Here is a 22,706-nt window from a genome sequence, read left to right on the forward strand (position 1 = left end):
TCTCATAGTGTATATTGTGAAGTCTCACGGTTAACTATTTCCATTTTTCTCACGTATCTGAAATGACTTTAATCAGGCATTAGGGTTGGCCTGTTAGAATATGAACTCCCTGATTAAGGACCAAACTGATGGGCCAATCAGGGAGCCTCTTACTTTGCACTTAACCAGGAGTGCCAGTTCCTCTGGGACTCCGAGTGTAGACTCCAAACTGAAAGCATTCTGTGCGCTGTTGTCAGACTTATAAATAAAGGGATTTTGGTGAAGGGACTTCTGTCTCCGAGGACATATTACAGTTTCCTAGAGTTCATGTGATTTATGAATGTTAACTCAGTTTTAAGGACACCATGTGATTTTAGGTGAATTTGCCAACAGGATATAATTACTTAATGCTGATTAGAACTTATTTATTTGCCAAATATTCAGCACCAACTATTTTTCCTTGCTGGAAAATGTTGATCCATTCGAGGGTACAATGTCTTATCCAAGCATTGTCATGTAAATGTAAATATTTGCACTACATTTTGGTGAACTATTCTCCACTGGGAGACATTCTGTTTTCATCCAAGAAATCCACATTTCCAATCTGGAGCAGAGAGAATTCTGACAGTCCTTTCCCTCTGTAACCCCTCCTGGGTCTTTTGAGGCCTTTATGGTCGCTGCATTATTGCCAATTAACTGAAGAAAGAGTGGGGCTCAAATCTGGAACCTACCTTCAGCTGCTCAATGATACATTAGGAAAGATTCTTTCGTGCAGCTTAATATAATAAATCCTTTCTGCTCCTTTATTGACATCTTGTTTTTATTGACTAAAAAAGACTGAAAGACATTAAAGTTTCATCATTACTGCCTCATCAGTATATTGGCAACATAGACATCTTACTTAATTGTCTAATTGCCCATGAACATTATTTTTAATTACTGTATGTGTAGGATTTCTGCACTCAATAGTATGTCAGTCTGGGCCAGTACTTTTTAATGCATTTTAATGCGTTATTTAGCTAATTATTCTTACATCATTCTCCTCCCAATCAAATTGTAACCTACTGGCGGAAACTTTCTTTAACAAGAAATGAATCATCAAGGTTTTAAATGATTAACTGCAGGAAGATCTCCCGTGTCAACAAGAAATGATTTAGTTCATTAGGATCAGCTCTGAAGATGAAGTCTCTTTACTATTCACTTTCTTTTCTCTTTATGAAGATTGTTTCCTCTTTGCCCATTTTTTATCAAAGTGAAGATATGGAAATGTCTCCAAGTGACTTGAACTATGCACAGGTTTGCAATATTCAATCATTTGTGAATATGTTGAAAGATTGGTGAGTTGTACATTTCTTAAAACAAGTTAAGAGAGGGGTTTTATGAAATATATTTGACCTGATCTTTTACTCTTTTGAATAGAAATATATTAAACAGTTCTACACCTTAGCGGATGGCTCTGAAGGTCTTTTAGAAAGTAAGGACTCTCTCTCAGGAAAGATTCGAGAAGTGCAGCATTTCTATGGATTGAAGGAAACGGGGAAACTGACCCAGGAAACTATGGAAATAATGAAAATGCCTCGATGTGGATTTCCTGATGTTGCTCACTACAGTCTCTATCCAGGGAGACCCCGTTGGAGGAAACCATATGTCACATACAGGTAAAGAATTTTGGCAGCCTATCTCTTTCTATTTTTGATTAACAAACAAAAATTACAATGATAAAACCATGTTTTTCCTTCCTCAAGAGTAGTGAACTATGTACCTCGACTAAGCTACTTTGAGGTGGAAGATGCCATTTGGAGGGCTGTGAGTGTTTGGCAAAAGGCAATCCCACTGAATTTTGTCAGAGTCCATAATATTGAAGCTGATATCATGATTTCATTTGAACGACGTGGTACGTTAACTGTTCTTAAACTTGTTGCTCATTAGCAAGGGAATAACTTATCCCCTTAAGTTTTTATTCACTTTCTTTGAATTCATTTCACGGGAACATAGACTGTATGGTTTATGTACTGAATCTTTGAAATGTATTTGTTATTTAATCGGAAGTATTGTTATTGATATTGTATATCCTTATTAAGTGTTTATCACATTTCATTGAGTTAAATTTCAATACATCAGCTGGAATTCTCTGTCCTCGCCAGCATCTGGGATTTTCCGTTCCAGCTGCTGTGAATGGAGATTTGGCTGAGCACCAAATTCTCTGTTCTCACTGGCAGCGGCAGCGGGGCGTGCAATACCAGAGAACCCCAGCCTTTGTATCTTTCGAGAACACTTGCAATGTCATTCAAGATGGTTTTAATGGATTTATTGGTGGCAGCAAAGGCTCATCCTAAGGGCAGCATGGTGGGTGGCACAGTGGTTAGCACTGCTGCCTCACTGTGCCAAGGACCCAGGTTCAATTCCGGCTTCGGGTGAAAGTGTGGAGTTTGCACGTTTTCCCTATGTCTGCGTGGGTTCCCTCCGGGTGCTCCAGTTTCCTCCCACATTCCAAAGATGTGTGGGTTAAGTTGATTGGCCATGCTAAATTGCCCCTCAGTGTCAGGGTGATTAGTGGAGTAAATATATGGGGTAATGGGGATAGGGCCTGGGTGGGATTGTTGTCGGTGCAAGCTCAATGGGCTGAATGACCTCTTTCTGCACTGCAGGGATTCTATGTTTCAATGAAAATGCTTGGAGTAGTTGCCTACACAGTGCAGTAATGTTAAGAATCATTGTGATGATAATCTGGATTAAAAGACTACAGCGGAAAGATCACCAGTAATTTACTGTCAATGGCAGTTCTTATGGAGGCATAGTCAAATCTGTTATTGCATTTGCAGTATTTGGTGGCAAAATTCTCTTTGACATCACTTAATGCCTAGAATGTTTTTTTGTTATTTGTGATATAACAGCCCAAAATAATCTGTAATTTAATAACCTGTTAACCTATTCCCCATACACTAATTTTTATGGATATTATTAGCACCCTCAATAATGTCACACTTTGAGGAAATGAGAGTAATCTTTCTCAGCTAACTGTTGATAGTTAATAGATTTTGTGATGACCCTGCTCCTCTCAGAGATTGAAAGTGATCATTTGAAAATCACAAATCCATCAGCTCTGAAACTGGAATTGTTATCCAGTTCCATCACTTCTGGTATTTTCGAGCTATTAACAATAATAAAACCTTTGGGTCTCATTTATCACCATCTCAGACTTTCATCACCCAGATCTGGCCACTGAAGACTATGGAATTTCAAATGGGTCTTTTATCCAGGGTAAACTGAATTTCTGTGATCTATTCCATTGCTTTGAAAAGCACTGTGCTGGAATCCAGCTCCACCCATTAAAACCAGCCATACCCCTAGTTTAAACTATTGAGTATGGCGAGTTTACACTAATTGTGTCCATTTGCGGCCCTTTGAGAAGTTTTTTCAAATTAATTTATTTTAGGCACAAAGGTTTTGTAGCAACTCTTTTCTTTTAAAGCAAAATAAACATAAAAGTGTGAATATAAAATACTGCAGGTGCTGGAATTTGAAACAAAAACAGAAAAGTGCTGGAAAATCTCAGCAGGTCTGACCGCATCTGTGGAGAGAGAATAGAGCTAACATTTCGAGTCTCGCTGACCCAAAGGCTCTATTCTCTCTCCACAGTTGCTGTCAGAACTGCTGAGATTTTCCAAATATAACAGTGTATTTAACTGACTGAAGGACTGACTAATGTACACCAATTCAATTAGTAAATGGTTCTTTATAGTCCTTAAAGTCATTTAAACTTAAGCTGATGGATCTGACAGAAGGGCTTTGCCGGATCTGGGATGGCAGGGGTGGATATGGGTGAAGGGGCCAGGAAAATATCAGGGTCATGTCTAGATGGATCTCCCATACATCTGTGCCACTCTGTGACTGGGCCAGCAACATCAGGAACCTGCCCGCAGTCCTAATGGGACGTGGAGCTCGGGGGAGACTAGTTAGGAGCCACTTCCGGGAAATAACTCGCCTGCTTTGGCTCCTGTCAAGTGCAGGCTTGGGGTCTCCAGTTGAGGTCAGGGATCCCAAAGCCTCCAGCAAAATCCTGCCCCACTATTAATAAAAAATGCAGCAGGTTATGAATGTTAATTTTTTGATGGAATAATGAAAGTAATTTGAAAATATTAAAATATGATAGAATAGTTGTTAATGAAAGAGAGATAAACAATAATAGGCACGATATGGTCAATTATGGATATTAGCCAAGACTTTCTATTGCAATCTAGTTGCAGTTTGAGGTTGTAATCAGGCAGGAGTCTGTGGGAAGTGGGGTGGAGATCCCTGAGGCTTGCTCTGCCCACAAGTGCCCATCCCATTTTCAGCTCCCATTTCTGGTGGCTGGGGAAAATTTTGATCCCCAAAAGGTTGAAAATTAATTGAGATGACCTTAGCTCAGGCATCCTGCACACCATTGCTCACTATTCTGTCATACAGGATAACTCCGACTAAGTTCCTGTTCACCGGCCCAGCAGCAACAGTGGCGTGGCTGTATGCTTCCAAAGGTCTGATTTGCTAAATTTTCAAGAAACTCACTTCATATTCAACTTTAGAATAACTGAAGTTCCTCATCCCTGGAACCGCTCTTGTGAATCTTTTCCGCACTCTCTTTAATTCCTTCACATCTTTCTCAAAGCTTGGTGCTCAGAACTGGATGCAATACTCCAGTTGAGTCTGAACTAACATTTTTAGCAGTTTTTACATTTCTTCCTTGCTATGGCGATATTGATAAAGTCCAGGATGCAGCACGCATTATGAACCACTCTCTGTGTCCTGCCACCTGCAGTGATTGATGCACAATGACACCCAGATGTCCCTGCTCCTGGTGAGAGACAGCCAGCACCTGGTGAGGGGCGGTCAGCACCCGGTGAGGGACAGCCAGCACCGACAGCTAGAACCCGGTGAGGACCAATTAGCACCCGGTGAGGGACAGCCAGCACCCGGTGAGGGACAGCCAGCACCCAGTGAGGTACAGCCAGCACCCAGTGAGGTACAGCCAGCACCCGGTGAGGTACAGCCAGCACCCGGTGAGGTACAGCCAGCACCCGGTGAGGGACAGCCAGCACCCGGTGAGGTACAGCCAGCACCCGGTGAGGTACAGCCAGCACCCGGTGAGGGACAGCCAGCACCCGGTGAGGGACAGCCAGCACCCGGTGAGGGACAGCCAGCACCCGGTGAGGGACAGCCAGCACCCGGTGAGGGACAGCCAGCACCCGGTGAGGGACAGCCAGCACCCGGTGAGGTACAGCCAGCACCCGGTGAGGTACAGCCAGCACCCGGTGAGGGACAGCCAGCACCCGGTGAGGGACAGCCAGCACCCGGTGAGGTACAGCCAGCACCCGGTGAGGGACAGCCAGCACCCGGTGAGGGACAGCCAGCACCCGGTGAGGGACAGCCAGCACCCGGTGAGGGACAGCCAGCACCCGGTGAGGGATAGCCAGCACCCGGTGAGGGACAGCCAGCACCCGGTGAGGTACAGCCAGCACCCGGTGAGGGACAGCCAGCACCCGGTGAGGGACAGCCAGCACCCGGTGAGGTACAGCCAGCACCCGGTGAGGTACAGCCAGCACCCGGTGAGGGACAGCCAGCACCCGGTGAGGGACAGCCAGCACCCGGTGAGGGACAGCCAGCACCCGGTGAGGGACAGCCAGCACCCGGTGAGGTACAGCCAGCACCCGGTGAGGACCAGTTAGTTCTCTTGAGAATTGCATAAGTCTAGAGTATCAGGCATCGGGAAAAAAACAGGTTTGCGCCCCCCGCGAGCCAGATTGCCATTTCTCTTTCTATCAGATAATAGAACTCACTTTCTAAAAATAAGCCTCACCAGCTACTCACGTCTTCGGTATTGGCAGGTTAACTGAAATGTTTTATTTCACACTAAATAACAGTACATTTCTAAAAAAAAATCCCTGCTTCTTAGGCTAACTGCCTACTTTGTAGAAAGGGAAACAAAACTACAAGGGCGGAATGGTACTGCCACTTTCTGCCCGTTTTGCGGTGGGAGAATGCCGTAAAATCAGGTGTAAAGCAGCTAGCGTGATGGGCGCCGGTTTTTGCGACCGGTGTGATTTTATGACACCCAGAATTCCAGCGTGGTCAGCTGCTCGCTGGAAGTGGACAAGAGGCTGATTAATTTATTGAAATTTATTGAAATGCTGATTTCCATGTGTTTAGTGAGCCTGGCGCTCAATTGTCTGGGCTCACTTGCCTTTATGGCTTCGCTGGGAAAGGTTCTGTCCGGCAAGGAAAGCACCTGCTTTCCATGAACGGGGAAAAAGTCATGTTGGTCTCGCCGATGGAACTGGAGGCCATTGAGGCCCCCCAGGGAGGCTGTGTGCAAGGCGGGGGTGTCCCTTGGGCAGTGCCAGACTGGCAATGACACCCTGGCATCTTGGCAATGTCAGCCTGGCACCTGGGCAATGCCCACCAGGCAGCGCTGGGGGCGGGGCCTATAGTTGGTGGGGCCCATGGGGGGTGGGGGGGCAGAGCCTGTGGGAACGGTGTCTGTGGGGCTGGGGCCTGCGGTGGCAGGGTATGTGGGGAAGATTTGCCTGCTGCCACTCTGCACGCGATTGGTGGGGGAGGGAGGGGGTCCGTGATCGGTGGGGGAGGAGGGAAGGGGGCTGCGATTGGTGGGGGAGAGAGGGGCACCATAATCGGTCTGGGTGGTGGGGGTGTCGAAGGGGGCTGCAACTCAGGCCACGGACCCCCGTGATCATTGGGTGTGAGCTGGTTGAGGCTGCCTGCAGTAACAGGGCCTGGCAGCTCTCTCTCTGTCTGTCAGACTGGTGGTATTGTTAATGCACATGTGCAGCATTAGAGGTCTGCACGTGCGCAATGCCTCCCTCTACAGGCTGTCTGGTGAATTAAGCCCCGCTTCACAGCCTCTCGAGCCAGAAATAGATCAGTCCAAAATTTCAGAGACAGAGTGCATAAGATTAGACGTGAAAACCCGCCCAAAAAACAGATCAGGGACTCTCCCATTTTCAGACTAGCTGGACACTTCGAAAAAATCTCGTAAAATTCCACCTCAATACACAGCAGCTAATCAGCCTCCTTACAATTTCAGCTTGATTTTTTCATTTTCCTGCTTCAGTTTCGTGATCCAATGTGGTTCACAGTGATCCAGCCTGCATCAGAGCGATCTTGTCCTGCTTCTCAACGATCCCGCTCTGCTTCTCGGTGGCTCAGTGGTTAGTACTGCTGCCTCACAGCACCAGGGATCCGGGTTCAATTCTGGACTCGGGTCATTGTCTGTGTGGAGTTTGCACATTCTCCCTGTGTCTGCGTGGCTTTCCTCCAGGGGCTCTGGTTTCCTCCCACAGTCCAAAGATGTGCGGGTTAGATTGATTGGCCATGCTAAATTGACTCTTCAGGCCCTATTTTACCATTTTCATTCGAAGTGCTGGGCGGACTTGAAACTGGGAGTGTTTCAGATCCGACTTTTAGACCTGTTCTCAGGCACCCCCATACACACTCTGCCTGAAAAAATATCAGCGATTCTGAATCGCACTGCAGAGGCTTGTGGGCGGGGCTTAACGCACCCGAAACCCTGCAGCTCCGATTGGTACCTCCAACTGCACATGCACAGGAAAAAAAAAGAGAAACACTCCCCTCCCACATCACTCCTGGGCCAGATAATGCCACCCCCCCCCCCCAGTGCTCACAGACATTGCCCCATCCCCACAACATAACTGACCCCCTTATCCCCCCACCTTCCCACCACCCAGACTGATCGTGGACCATTGCCCCTCCCCCCCACTGATCACACACAGAGTAGCAGCTGACCCCCCTTTCCCCCCACCAACGCACGCAGAGTGGCAGCAGACTCACCTTGCCCCCCTGCCCCTGCCCCCGTCACCCCACCAGAGAGCCATCTGACCCACCTACCTCCCCCCCACCAGAGAGCCATCAGACCCACCTCCTACCCCCCACCAGAGAGCCATCTGACCTGCCTCCCCCCCACCAGAGAGCCACCTGACCTGTCTCTCTCCCTCCCTCTCCCACCAGAGAGCCATCAGACCCGCCTTCCTCCCCTTCACCAGAGAGCCACCTGACCCGCCTTCCCCCCCACCAGAGAGCCATCTGACCCGTCTCCCTCCCTCCCTCTCCCACCAGAGAGCCATCAGACCCACCTCCCTCCCTCCCACCAGAGAGCCATCTGACCCGCTTCCCCCCCACCAGAGAGCCATCTGACCCCGTCTCCCTCCCTCCCCCACCAGAGAGTCATCTGACCTGCCTCCCCCCCTCCCCCCCCCCCATCAGAGTGCCATCTGACCCACTGCCCTCCATCCCCTCCCCCACTACCAATCTAGTCAGAGAGCCACCGGAAGCTCTGAACGTACCTCCTCAGAAGATGGAGCGCCCGAATCAGACTTTTGCAGACCATGTCTGTTTTGCGCCGAATCTAGACGGGTGAACACGGCGGTAAAGGGGGAAGTGCTGGCAAGTTTGGGCGTTTAGCCCATTAAGTCAATTTAAATAGATGCAAATGCATTTAAATTGACGTGGCGCCCGTTTCGGGTGCGGTCCAGACGGCGGCCATATTTGGCCCTTGGTAAAGGGGGAACTGGCGTGGAGGTGTGCACGGATTGTGCTAATCGCCTCTTGCCCGACTTTACCAAGTTTTCCTGCCCCAAAACGGGAGCAACTTGATGGTAAAATCGGGCCCTTAGTGTCTCGGGATTAGCAGGGTAAATATGTGGGTTTACGGGAATAGGGCCAGGGTGGGATAGTGGTTGGTGCAGACTCGATGGGCCGAATGACCTCCTCCTGTACTGTAGGGATTCTACGATTCTATGATTCTCAGCAATCCTAACTTGCTGCACATGCCTCCTGTCCAGTGTAGCTTTGATGTTTGCAGCCAGCAATTACATTTAATGTGTGCTGCCACTGAGTAAACTTTCACTCTGTTTCACTCTGGACAAAGGCTGCCGGACCCGTTGAGTTGTTCTAGCATTTACTGTTTTTGTTTTAGATTTTCAGCATTGGCAGTATTTTAATTATTTATGTAAATGAAGAAACACTTTCAGCCAAGCTTTTGGATGTAGAAACCTCTTGGGTTTCTCCAAAGTTCGGCAATTAGTAAAGAAGCTGGGAAATTTTTCAAAATGTGCTGAGAATACGGGTTAAGTAAAGCATTTTGGTTAATATTGAAGAAGAGAAGTGAGTAGCTGGTGAGGCTTTTTTTTTGGAAAGTAAGTTCCATTGTCCGATAGAAAGAGGAATGACAGGCCAACTCCATCCTCTTGTGGGAATACTGGGATATCTCCCATGACCTGGATAACACTGTGCAGGAAGTACCGGAAGCTGCAGCATTGGGTATTGCTGTTAAGTGATTCTAGCAACACAATGATTAAAATGACAGATATATTTATGTTGGTTTTTGCAAACTGTAGCTGGTTCCTCTCATCTTTGTGGATCTGGTGAGATCATTTAACTCTTTCTGCCACTGAGTGACTATACAGACAGATGCTTGTGATGTGCTGCCACCTTGGCCAGCACCTTCAATTGCATCTTGTGGCTTGCGTCATTGCATGCCCAGCCAAGCCTCCCTCCTTGGTCTTGCTCCACTGGTAGTAAGCTGCCTCAGGTCTCCCAAATTTGCCAGCTAGCTTGCAGCTTTCCTCACAAGCCATTTATTTAGAACCCTTAGGCTACTGCAGGCATTATATTCGATAAAATGTTGTAGGTCCTGCCGACCCCAAAAGGTAAATTCAGAATTGTTAACGTTAATAATGCCTGGAGGTAGTGTCTAATCTGTTAATTATTTTGATTTCAAAACCAACAGAGGATACAGACAATCTGATATTGGCAATTGCAAATTCTTGTGTAACTTGCTAAGGACATTCCCCAAATGGAAAATCTAGCCTCAATTGTCCCTTAGCAATTGAACATTGCTGTATTTGCAGACAATTAAGATGCTTAAGGGTGTGAATTTCCAAGAGCGCTCTCCTGCTCCTCCATGGTAATTTTGACAGAGGAATTGCGGAAACCTCAGACAAACAGCTCAACCTTTCAGTCCTTCATTCAGTGTTCATATGCATCTTCTGCCAAAGTCATATTGGATTAGAAGGTGACAAAATATACAGATAAAATTCTCCCAATGTGCAGGAATTAGGCCAGACTGAACTACTTGATGTGAACAGAAGAGTATAGGAGAGAAATAAAGAGCAGAGAGGGAATAGGAAAGAAATAAAGACCAGAAAGAGAATAGGAGAGAAATACAGAGCAGGGAGAAACAGAAGACCATAAAGAAAGCGAAACAAATCATTTAAATTTTATCAACTGGAATTTGAAAGAGAATTTATATCACCTTAACCCTGAAAATCAACAGCTCATTCCAGCAGGATTTTGAGTTCACTCAGCTTCCTCAGAACTAACACCAGGAACCAAAAATGCATTGGTTCCAGCCTTGCAGTGAAATGCTTCGGATGCTCTCCATGGCTTGATGCCAACATGGGCATTGTCAATATGATGAGACACCATCAGGAACAGAAATTCCCTTCATCAGGGGTTCCTCGGCTCTTGCCTTTCTGCACAGTTTTGTGATTGCCTGGCAAGAGATGGAAGTGTTTCATAGTCTGGACTTCCAAAGGCAGTCAGGAACAGTGGAGGCTCACAGTCACCTCCAGTTCGCATCCACAATGTAGAAGACCCAATATGTGTCCCTAGTGACACTAATGGCAGACAAATGAGAAACCTGCATCCAACCTAAAGTCTCCTGGAGTTAGGCAGAGAATCTCACTGGATGTATCTCTATCTAGGCAGTTGCTACAAAACCACCCTTTTCCAAATTCAACAAAGGTGTTGTTCACATGCTCGGGTGAATCATTGCCAGATCCCTGACATTCTTATTGATAGAAATATATAAAATAACTCTGCTACAAATGGTGGGGAGAAAGTTCGGGAAGAGTCCAGTAATCCAGGTCCAATTATTCTTCTTTGGAATGGAGTTGATGACAGTTCCGGTGAGAACATAGAACAGTACAGCACAGAACAGGCCCTTCGGCCCATGATGTTGTGCCGAGCTTTATCTGAAACCAAGATCAAGCTATCCCACTCCCTATCATCCTGGTGTGCTCCATGTGCCTATCCAATAACCGCTTAAATGTTCCTAAAGTGTCTGACTCCACTATCACTGCAGGCAGTCCATTCCACACCCCAACCACTCTCTGCGTAAAGAACCTAAAGAACCTGAGGATAATTGATTCCTTTCAGGGTTATTAACAATTTCCTGCTGAACAAATGGGCTTTTTCAATATGTGTCTCTGACAGTCATGCTGACATTGAGCTCCATTAAGACCTAACAAGGACATATAGGGCTGAATTCCAGCAGGATCATGGAATTACTTCATCATGTCCCATCGACAGCAGGAGATAAAGAGAAGATATATCTATCCCCTACCCCACAGAAACTTCTCTTCTGGGTACAAATGGAGCAGAATCAGAGCCAAACTGAGATCCACCCCATTTACATCTTGGTCCTCATCAGAATTTTGCCGATACCAGATTTGGAATTAAGAATCTACTGATGATCATGAAACCATTTGTTGACTGTTGGAAAAACCCATCTGGTTCACTAATGTCCTTTAGGAAAGGAATCTGCCTTCCTTACCTGGTTCGGCCTACATGTGACTCCAGAGCCACAGAATGTGGTTGACTCTCAACTGCCCTCTAAGGGCAACTAGGGATGGGCAATAAATGCTGTAAGAAGTCTCACAACACCAGGTTAAAGTCCAGCAGGTTTATTTGGTAGCAAATACCATAAGCTTTCGGAGCACTGCTACTTCGTCAGATGGAGTGGAAATGTGCTCTCAAACAGTACAAACAGACAAAAAGCAGTGCTCCGAAAGCTTATGGTATTTGCTACCAAATAAACCTGTTGGACTTTAACCTGGTGCTGTGAGACTTCTTACCGTGTTCACCCCAGTCCAACGCCGGCATCTCCACACAATAAATGCTGGCCAGTCACTGATGTCCATGGCTCACGAACGAATAAAAAAAAAAGATTTGCTCATAGAAAGACTCTCAACTTAAAACTCTTGAGTTCATAATTCAGCAATGCCAAAACGAATTGTATTCATCCCACCACAGCTGAAGATCAAATGCTTCACATTCTATGTCTGAGGCCATCCAATGAAGTTTCCACCTCTGCTACAGTTTAACTGGGTCTAGCCAAATTCAAATGTAAACAATCACTCTTTGTCCTTGTCAACCCTGCTGGAGCCTTTGGCATGGTTACTCATACTATCCATCTCCAACACCTCTGCTTTGCCTTCCAGCTTGGTGGGATTGCTGTCAGCTTTTTTCCATTCTCATCAATATAATTGTAGCCAAACCACAGTCAACAAAAGCTTCTCTTCCAGCTCCCATATATTTACCTCTGGTCTCCCCAAAGGATCTATCCTTCTATTTCCATCTACGCGCTGCCCCTCAGTGAAATCATCAAAAACAGAGGGAAAATATCTGAAGTATACTGACAATTCCCAGTTCCACTCCACCATGATGTCCCAAAACTTCCCACTGTTTCCTTGAATAAACATTGGGAGGACAGAAACCATTATCTTTAGTCCTCACCGTAAAGCTTGCCTCTTCCTGGCAATTGTCTGAGTCTGAAGCAGACTATTCACAATGGTATTATATTTGACCCTTGGAGGAGCTTCTGCCCACCTCGCTAGACCATCTCCAAGACCGCCAATTTCTACCTCATTAACACTGTCTGACTGCGCCACCCATCCTCAGCTGCTGAAACCCTTAGCCATGCAATCTTCACTTGAGTACTCCAAAGTACTGCCTGCCAAACTCCCACATTCTACTCTTTCTGTAAATTTGAAATTGTCCAAATTTTTTTGACACCCGTTCATCCATTGCCCCTTGTCGCTGACTGACATGGACTGCTGATTAAACAACACCTTTGTTTTCAAAACCTTTCATGGTCTTTCCCTATCTCTGTAATCTCCTCCAGCCCACAACACTCCAAGATACCTGAGTTCTTCTAATTCTGGTGCCTTAAGCAAAGCTGATTTGAATTGCTCCATCATTGGTTTCCTGGGCCCTAATTCAAGGAATTCCTCCCAAGCCTGCCCACCTTGCTTTTAAGACACTCCTTAAAACTAACCTCTTTGATCACGTTTCTTGGTCATTTCATTCAGTGTCTCAGTGTTGATTTGTTTTTGTTTGTGAAACACCTTGGACTGCTTGATTATGTTCAAGATAATAATCATTTGTTGTTGTTGTTAAACTTATTTCTCAGCATTCTGATTCTGTCCAGTTAGCTTTTGAATCAAATATAATGCAACCATGCAGTTTGCAATAGGATAAACTCATTATAGCAGCAATACTGATCAATGAATAATGAATGTTAACATTTTTATCCTTATTATGGCTGCTCTTGAGCATAAATTAAGTAGTATAGTGATTTAAGGCCATGGGGTGGAACCTTACCATATAGTGTCAGCTCAGACTGAAAACCAGTGTCTAGCCCTCCAGTTGCACAGACTGGTTTTCTCTCCAGATCTTCAGCCTCTCAGAGTGAAAACAAATGAGTGGACAGGGTTTACTCTGGTGGGGCGGGGCCTGTTCTCCAACCCCCCCACCTCACATAAATAGAGCCCTCTTCCCCACATGGTTGAACATGTGGTGGGGGGAAGGGAGCTGGGCAATGATGTTCAAATGTTTTCAAATCCATTAAAATAAGGTTTTCACCTTTTGTGGGTGTGAACCTCATGACGTTACCAGCGAGGGTCGGGAAAAAGCGATCCCTCGTGTTTCCTGATTCTCTCTGGATTTTCCGCCTGTGTCACCATTCTCTCTGACGGCGAACTCAGGCTGAAAATCACCCCCAACATCTTGGTCAATAAAGCAATCTAACTGCAGTTATTTCTGACATTGCTCTGTTCTTATTTCATCCTTTTGTCAGCTCATGGTGACAATTTTCCATTTGACGGGCGTGGAGGGACTTTGGCTCACGCATTTTCACCTGCACCGGGTATTGGAGGGAATATTCACTTTGATCGGGATGAGAAATGGACAGTGAGACGCTATGGTAAAGACACTGAATATTCACTAAATCCAAATGAAATCTCAGATTTGTAGTGAGGGCTACATGTATTTATAGGGGTTGTCCAACTTGCACAGGTATGGACTAATCTAATTGGTTTTGCTAATCTATGTAAGTCTTCTTTTAGGTAGGTATCTCCACAATGAAATGTGTAGTGATCCCTTGCCCATCTGAGTGGCCAGTTTCTTTCTTGGAAGCATAAGCAAGTGCGAGAAGCAATCCAGAGGATTTTCACAGTCGCTTCATTGCAGTGTTTTTTTTAATACTTTTCCAATTCAATCAAATCAAGTCCAATTCAGAGTTTCAACAAGCTGAGACATTTCCGATCCAAGCTGACAAGACAGGGCCTTCACACCTGTCTTGGGCCTGATCTACATGAGCCAAGCTGATTGGAGGAGGGGGAGGTTTCCTCCTCCAAGGCTTGATCTCATTTGCATCTTAGCCAAAAGGCGGAGATGCCGCTTTAAAAAATTGCTTCATATGAATATGAAGCTTAAATGCAACCCAATGACCTTGACCAAGTGCAGCATCCAATCCATACTACACTTGATCCCAGCCAAAAGGCCGAGATTGCAGTGTTTTATTTTTTATTTTTTATACTTTTCCAATTCAATCAAATCAAATCCAATTCAGAGTCTCAACAAGTTGAGACATTTCAGATCCAGGCTGACAAGACAGGGCGAGCGATCAAACCACCCTGTCCTGGGCCCGATCTACATGAGCCAAGCTGATTGGAGAAGGGGGAGGTTCCTCCTCCAAGACTTGAGCTCATTTGCATCTTAGCCAAAAGGCCGAGATGCCGCTTTTAAAAATTGCTTCATATGAAACATTTGAAGCCTCAGCGTAACCTAATGACCTCAACCAAGTGGGGCCGACCATGGGCTGCCGATCATGCTACACTTGATCTTAGCCAAAAGGCCGAGAAGTGATTGCACTGTTATTGTGAGCAGACTTAAGTTAAAGAATTCCTCAGCCTTCTTAATCGGTGTTTTCCACTCTTAAAGCTAATGGGAGAAAACACTTTGTTGTCCAGTTTGAAACTCTGTTAGGTTTGACCTTGTTGGGAGCAAATTCCAGTCAATTTGGAAATCCTGATTTGTGTCACTGCAGGTTTTTTTCATGAGTGCTCATTGGAGCAGATGCCTCTATTACAGGAGAAAGCAGAGGAAGCTGGTAAAAATTTCAGGCTGTATTGTTAGTCAGGACATGTGGCACATTAAACCTGATGCAAATAAAGTGCAGCTAGAACAAAAGATACATTTACTGTGAGAACTCACTGTCACAAAGGAGTAGTTGAGGCATTGATCCATTTAAGGGGAAGCTGGATAAATAAATGGGAGAAAGCAGCAGTGGAATATATTGATGGGATTCGATGTGATATAAACACTGGCATGGAGCTGTTGAATCAAACGCCCTGTCTCCGTGGTCTGAATGCTATGTGAGACTATATGAGAGAACGTCACAAAAGCTTCGGTTTTTGCAAGCAGATAATAAACTGTGGCGTGGATGTGTTTGAAAAGTTAGATTATTTCCTTGGGAAAAGCATTTACACAATGTGTCCTCGAACAATCACCTCATTCACTCAGAAATTACTATCACCACGATTGCACTAAACAATTTCAAATAAATGTTTGTGTTAATGTAGCAGATTGAGAAATATCACAGCAACATGTCACATGTACAACTGTTGATATGGACAGTCGTATCTAGGCTATTAACTCTTACTGGCTTTTTATGTGTTTTGAATTTGTCCATGACATAATTAATTATTTCCTTTGCAGGTGTCAACCTGTTTCACGTTGCTACCCATGAATTTGGTCATGCATTGGGGCTTGGTCATTCCAAACATCGATCTGCTGTGATGTACCCCACGTATAAACACCATCAATCAAATATATTGTCTCTTTCTTGGGATGATATCAGGGCAGTGCAAAATCTGTATGGTATGATCAAATTGTTTTTTGATATGACAAATGGCAAAGAGCTTGTTAAATGAGTGCCTATTTTTCAAAACCGAAGGTTTTCCAGTTGTTACTTCCTGATTTGTGCATTTAAGCAGATACAACTAATTGGGAAACTAAATGGACGTCTGTTGCAAAAGATCCCTAACAATTCTTCATCTTGCCCACTCTTGCAAACTTAATTTTCATAGTTCCACAATAGACGCTGCCCATGTTCCTTACATGAGAACTGATTCATCTACTTGAGGTGAAAATAACAGGACGATATCATGGACTCTATTTTCTGTCACTTTTGCTTGGGTGTCACTCTTTCCAAGACTCATAGAACATAGAACATAGAACAGTACAGCACAGAACAGGCCCTTCGGCCCACGATGTTGTGCCGACCTTCATCTGAAACCAAGATCAAGCTATCCCACTCCCTATCATCCTGGTGTGCTCCATGTGCCTATCCAATAACCGCTTAAATGTTTCTAAAGTGTCTGACTCCACTATCACTGCAGGCAGTCCATTCCACACCCCAACCACTCTCTGCGTAAAGAACCTACCTCTGATATCCGTCCTGTATCTCCCACCACGAACCCTATAGTTATGCCCCCTTGTAATAGCTCCATCCACCCGAGGAAATAGTCTTTGAACGTTCACTCTATCTATCCCCTTCATCATTTTATACACCTCTATTAAGTCTCCCCTCAGCCTCCTCCGCTCCAGAGAGAACAGCCCTAGCTCCCTCAACCTTTCCTCATATGACCTACCCTCCAAACCAGGCAGCATCCTGGTAAATCTCCTCTGCACTCTTTCCAGCGCTTCCACATCCTTCTTATAGTGAGGTGACCAGAACTGCACACAATATTCCAAATGTGGTCTCACCAAGGTCCTGTACAGTTGCAGCATAACCCCACGGCTCTTAAACTCCAACCCCCTGTTAATAAAAGCTAACACACTATATGCCTTCTTCACAGCTCTATCCACTTGACTGGCAACCTTTAGAGATCTGTGGATATGGACCCCAAGATCTCTCTGTTCCTCCACAGTCTTCAGAACCCTACCTTTGACCCTGTAATCCACATTTAAATTTGTCCTACCAAAATGAATCACCTCACATTTATCAGTGTTAAACTCCATTTGCCATTTTTCAGCCCAGCTTTGCATCCTATCTATGTCTCTTTGCAGCCTACAACAGCCCTCCACCTCATCCACTACTCCACCAATCTTGGTGTCATCAGCAAATTTACTGATCCACCCTTCAGCCCCCTCCTCTAAGTCATTAATAAAAATCACAAAGAGCAGAGGACCAAGCACTGATCCCTGCGGCACACCGCTAGCAACCTGCCTCCAATCCGAAAATTTTCCATCGACCACCACCCTCTGTCTTCGGTCAGACAGCCAGTTACCTATCCAATCGGCCAACTTTCCCTCTATCCCACACCTCCTCACTTTCATCATAAGCCGACCATGGGGGACCTTATCAAACGCCTTACTAAAATCCATGTATATGACATCAACTGCCCTACCTTCATCAACACACTTAGTTACCTCCTCAAAAAATTCTATCAAATTTGTGAGGCACGACTTGCCCTTCACGAATCCGTGCTGACTATCTCGGATTAATCCGCATCTTTCTAAATGGTCGTAAATCTCATCCCTAAGGACCCTTTCCATCAATTTACCAACCACCGAAGTCAGACTAACCGGTCTATAATTACCAGGGTCATTTCTATTCCCTTTCTTAAACAGAGGAACAACATTCGCCATTCTCCAGCCCTCTGGCACCATCCCCGTGGACAGCGAGGACCCAAAGATCAAAGCCAAAGGCGCTGCAATCTCATCCCTTGCCTCCCACAGAATCCTAGGATACATTTCATCAGGCCCAGGGGACTTATCGACCTTCAGTTTATTCAAAACTGCCAAGACATCCTCCCTCCGAACATCTATTTCCTCCAGCCTATTAGCCTGTAACACCTTCTCTTCCTCAAAAACATGGCCCCTCTCCTTGGTGGACACTGAAGAAAAGTATTCATTCATCACCTCGCCTATCTCTACTGACTCCATACACAAGTTCCCACTACTGTCCTTGACCGGCCCTAACCTCACCCTGGTCATTCTTTTATTCCTCACATAAGAGTAAAAAGCCTTGGGGTTTTCCTTGATCCGACCCGCCAAGGACTTCTCATGTCCCCTCCTAGCTCTCCTAAGCCCCTTTTTCAGCTCATTCCTTGCTAACTTGTAACCCTCAATCGAGCCATCTGAACCTTGTTTCCTCATCCCTACATAAGCTTCCCTCTTCCTTTTCACAAGACATTCCACCTCTTTTGTGAACCATGGTTCCCTCACTCGGCCATTTCCTCCCTGCCTGACAGGGACATACCTATCAAGGACATCCAGTATTTGTTCCTTGAAAAAGTTCCACTTTTCATTAGTTCCTTTCTCTGACAGTTTCTGTTCCCAACTTATGCCCCCTAATTCTCACTGCGGCTCCCCACTGGTATGTCATCCCCCTCAACCGTATCCAAAGCGGAATACTTGTTGCTAAGGGGAACGACCACCGGGGATCCCTGCACGGACTGCTTCCTCCCAGCCCCTCTCACCGTCACCCATCTGTTTTCAATCCTCGGAGTAACTGTATTCCTAAAGCTTGTGTCTATGGCCATCTCTGCGTCCCTGATGATCCTAAGTTCATCCAACTCCAGCTCCAGTTCCCTAACACGGTTTTGGAGGAGCTGCAGATGGGTGCACTTCCCACAGGTGTAATCAGCAGGGACACTGTCATCGTCCCTCACCTCAAACATAGTGCAAGAGGAACATTGCACTGCCTGCACACCCATCCCCTCTAGATACCTTGCCAGTACCAGGTAGAAAGTGCAAAAATGAATTCAACTCACCCCTACTCGCCCTTTCAGCCTAAGCCCTGTGAGCCAAAGTCTTATAGCTCACACTCTGCTTCCCACACACTCCACTGCCCACTCCCGACGCTGCCCGCTGTATACTGCAGCCTACCTTTTATACTTCACGCGCTTAAAAAACCCTTCCCAGACTCCTTTGCTGCCCACTTCTAGTTTTCACTTTAAACTTGAAAAACTGCTGTTAAAGTAAAGGCCAAAAAAATACACACACTAGCTGACTAATTAAATAAATAAACAATTCAATTAATCTCTCACCAGCACTGCTGCCTTCAATCACCCCTCTCAGCTTGCTCCATGGATCAACTCATCCATATAAACTGAGCATTTCGGATTTTTAGATGCTGAATAGTAATTGGACGTGAGTGAAGTCCAGTGGGAAGACTGTCAAACCACCTGGTAATACCTCAACTGTTTCTCTTGCTTTTTCTTCCTGAATACATTTGTGAAATTGTTCTGGTGCTGCCTTTCCCTCAGTTGATCCAATAATGCCAAAATGCACTTTCCCATCGGAATCCCCTCATATCTGTGCTTTCTTGGTGGAATTTTAGGATCTAGGGAGGTATGCTAAGCAGATTACTTTTCACCCAAATCCTGCTACAATTCCTCACAGCAGAATCTATAACCTGAGGTTGGGGGATGCAGTGACCTAGCAATATTGTCACTGGACTGCATAATCCAGATACAAGATCTGGGGACCGGGATTCAAATCCCACTTGTGGCAGATAGTTAAGTTTGAATTCAATAAGAATCTGGAATTAAAAGTTTGATGAAACCATTGTAAAAACCCATCAAGTTCACTCATGTCTTTGAGGGAAGGAAATCTCCTGTCCTTACCTGGTTTGGCCTACATGTGACTCCAGAAATGTGGTTGATTCTGCAATGCCCTCTGAAATGGAGGGCAGTTGAGGATGGGCAATAAATGCTGGCCCAGCCAGCTATGCTTATGTCTAGTAAATGTGAATTTAAAAAATAAATTTGTTACAAGAAGTGTGTTTATTGACTGATTGACAAGGGATGGCATGATGCAATGACATCACATACTCCAACCAGACCTGCAGCTGAATCTTTCTACAGGCCATGAACTGCCAATGGCCGTCAAGGTCAAAACCACCTTGTATGTTGATGCTTGAGGATGGTTTCCAGCTGCATTGAAAACATCAACAACTTAAGCCAATCGGGTGTCCATTGATACATAAAACATACCTCTGATGCTGCATTTACTTGAACAAGCAATTTCATATCCTCTTCATGGACAACCACATGCATCATGAATGTGCTGTGCAGCTTTATGGAGTTCTTGGCATCCGGAAATATCAAAGGTTCCATTCATACACACGGAACGACATATTTACTGAAGAATGCCACTATCTATGTGAATAGGAAAGGATTACACTATTCATCACACTATTCAGCTTTTGAATCCTTCAGCACCTAATTATGGAAATCTACCTCACCATCCAGACAATTTTTACAATCCCTTCATTTTAAGGCAGTCTGCATTCCCACAAGGGCAAGTATCAGGATAACCCCTGGGTAATCAAGGCCAGTGGGGCCATGGATCATACGGCCCCACTGGTGTGGTATTCCAAGACAAAATCTAATGTGATCAGTTGGATTGTTCCACCCAGAGAATCAAGAATCGCAACAGTGCTGGAAGGGGCCATCCAGCCCATCGAGTCTGTACGCAAACAGGTCCTCCCCTTCTCCCTATCCCCATAACTCCAGGCAGTTACATTGGCTAATCCACCTAACCTAAAAATCTTCTGACACGAAGGGGCAATTTAATAGGACCACCTAACCTGCATACCTTTGGACTCTGGGAGGAATCCGGAGCACCAAGAGGAAACCCACGCAGACACATGGAGAACGTGCAAACTCCACACAGAGAATCATCTGAGGCCAGAATTGAACCCGGGTCCCTGGTACTATGAGACAGTAGTGCTAACTATGTGCCATTGTTACCTCATTTGGCTGGAATTTTATGGACTTTCCCACCTGGTGAGATATTATGGTCCTGCTGAAGTACTTGGCAATTTAAATGGCCTGTTACATCTTCCTGGGGAGGTGGTGAGGGGGTGGGTTAGGGTTAAGTGATGAAGCTGTAAAATCCTGGCCATTGTTCTTTCTACAAGTTCTGAATGCCTATGAGAGAGCGAGCCCATTCCAGCCTGAATCCTCTGACCTCTATGGCATTATGATCTTTGGTATGAAACACGACCGCAAGTAACTTGGAGTTGACATGTGCTGCATGATGGATTAATGGACTTCTCTGACCAAGTCATCTCCTTCAATGCATTGATGGTGTGGTTTGTGCTGAGTACATCAACACTTGTTCCTCCTCAAATACTCTTGCCTTGCATTGGCCAGATCTCTGGGCTCATTGATAGGACACAAATCAGCCCTACAGACAGCATGTTCGTCTTTCTTCCATACCATCAATATCTGTGTTGTTCACTCATATCTGATCTGGTGCTTACTCCCAAGCGAAATAATTTAATCTCTGGGATATGAATGCTTCAACTGATTCTTGAAATTAAAGAACGAGAAATAAAGTATGCTATTAAGTGCTGACATGTCTGATGTCCTGAGAACTGGCTTGCTTTTACATTGAGGAGAAGGAGGAGGACATTTGGCCTTTTGAGCCTGCTCCGCCATTTGATCTGGTTGTGGTATCATTGCACTTTCCTGTCTCTTCCTCCAGAGGCCTTGAATTCCTTATTGATTAAAAATCCATAAAATTCAATGATCTGGCCTCCACTGTTTTCGCGGAAGAGAATTCCACAGACTAACTACACTCTGAGAGAAAACATTCCTCATCTCTATCTTAAAAGAGAGACTCTTATTCTTAAACTATGTCCCCGAGTTCTAGTCTCTCCCACAAGTGGAAACATCCTCCTGGTATCCACCCTTTCAAGTTCCCTCAGGATCTTATATGTTTCAATCAGATCACACTTCATTCTTCTAAACTTCAGTGGGTATAGGCTCAACCTTTCTTCATGAGATGACTCCTTCATCCCAGGAATGGATTAGGTGAACTTTCTCTTACATCAAGAGAAAGGAAAGAGGAAGGCAACTCTCTATAGTGTCCTGATGAACAACCTCTATATGTAACTTTCAACAGATGAAGGGATGTGGTTCAGAGTTTTAATATATTCCTTCTAGGCAACTAAACAATGAGAGAAGAGGATAACACGAAGATCAGCAGAATTTGAAGCCTGACTTGGAAGCAAGTCTGCTGTTTTTTTGTGTATTGTTCTGCTTTATTGGGATTTTCTGGCTGTGCTCGCCCCAAAACTAGAAAATCCTGCCCGAAGTCAATGGACCTTTACATGGTCCGGCCCCTGCCTGCTATGATTGCCGTGGCGGGCGGGATGGGAAAGTTCTGGTCATTGTCTCTCACCCCGCGATTTAAAGGATTTCTTCCTCATGCTTTAAAGTTAGCAAGTTTGTCTCCTCTAGAGTCTGCCATGGTTGTCATGGGCATCTGTCCCTACAAGAAGAATGAAAGAAATTAGAAGTAAAGGTGGCATGTAATAATAATCAAACATCAGTATGCAGTCTGGGACACCTGCCATTTGTACACATCTGTTGGTTATATTAGGTGGGAAATCATTTGAAATATTTCTTTTCCCAATATGGATAAGGCTGACAAAACCAATTTTAATGTCCATCTTTAGTTTTCCTGAGAAGATGGGGCTGGGTCTTCTTCTTACTGCAACTCCTGCTGTGATGGTGCTTATATAATGGTGTTGATAAGGGCTCTACTCTGACAGTGAAGGAATGGTGATA

The 22,706-nt window shown here is 45.2% G+C and overlaps 1 protein-coding gene across 1 annotated transcript in view; it reads left to right on the plus strand.

Annotated features, from left to right (window-relative positions):
- The first annotated feature begins 1,114 nt into the window (after positions 1-1,114).
- LOC144499596 (matrix metalloproteinase-20-like) overlaps positions 1,115-22,706 on the plus strand; it is a 33,714-nt gene continuing 12,122 nt past the window's right edge. Inside the window, exons 1-5 of the mRNA XM_078221734.1 lie at positions 1,115-1,275; positions 1,399-1,637; positions 1,725-1,873; positions 13,913-14,038; positions 15,835-15,996. Coding sequence (XP_078077860.1) covers positions 1,159-1,275; positions 1,399-1,637; positions 1,725-1,873; positions 13,913-14,038; positions 15,835-15,996 — 793 coding nt within the window. The 5' untranslated portion in view covers positions 1,115-1,158. The remainder of the gene's footprint in view (positions 1,276-1,398; positions 1,638-1,724; positions 1,874-13,912; positions 14,039-15,834; positions 15,997-22,706) is intronic.

This window comes from Mustelus asterias, chromosome 10 (assembly GCF_964213995.1).
Source record: "Mustelus asterias chromosome 10, sMusAst1.hap1.1, whole genome shotgun sequence".
Taxonomy (NCBI): domain Eukaryota; kingdom Metazoa; phylum Chordata; class Chondrichthyes; order Carcharhiniformes; family Triakidae; genus Mustelus; species Mustelus asterias.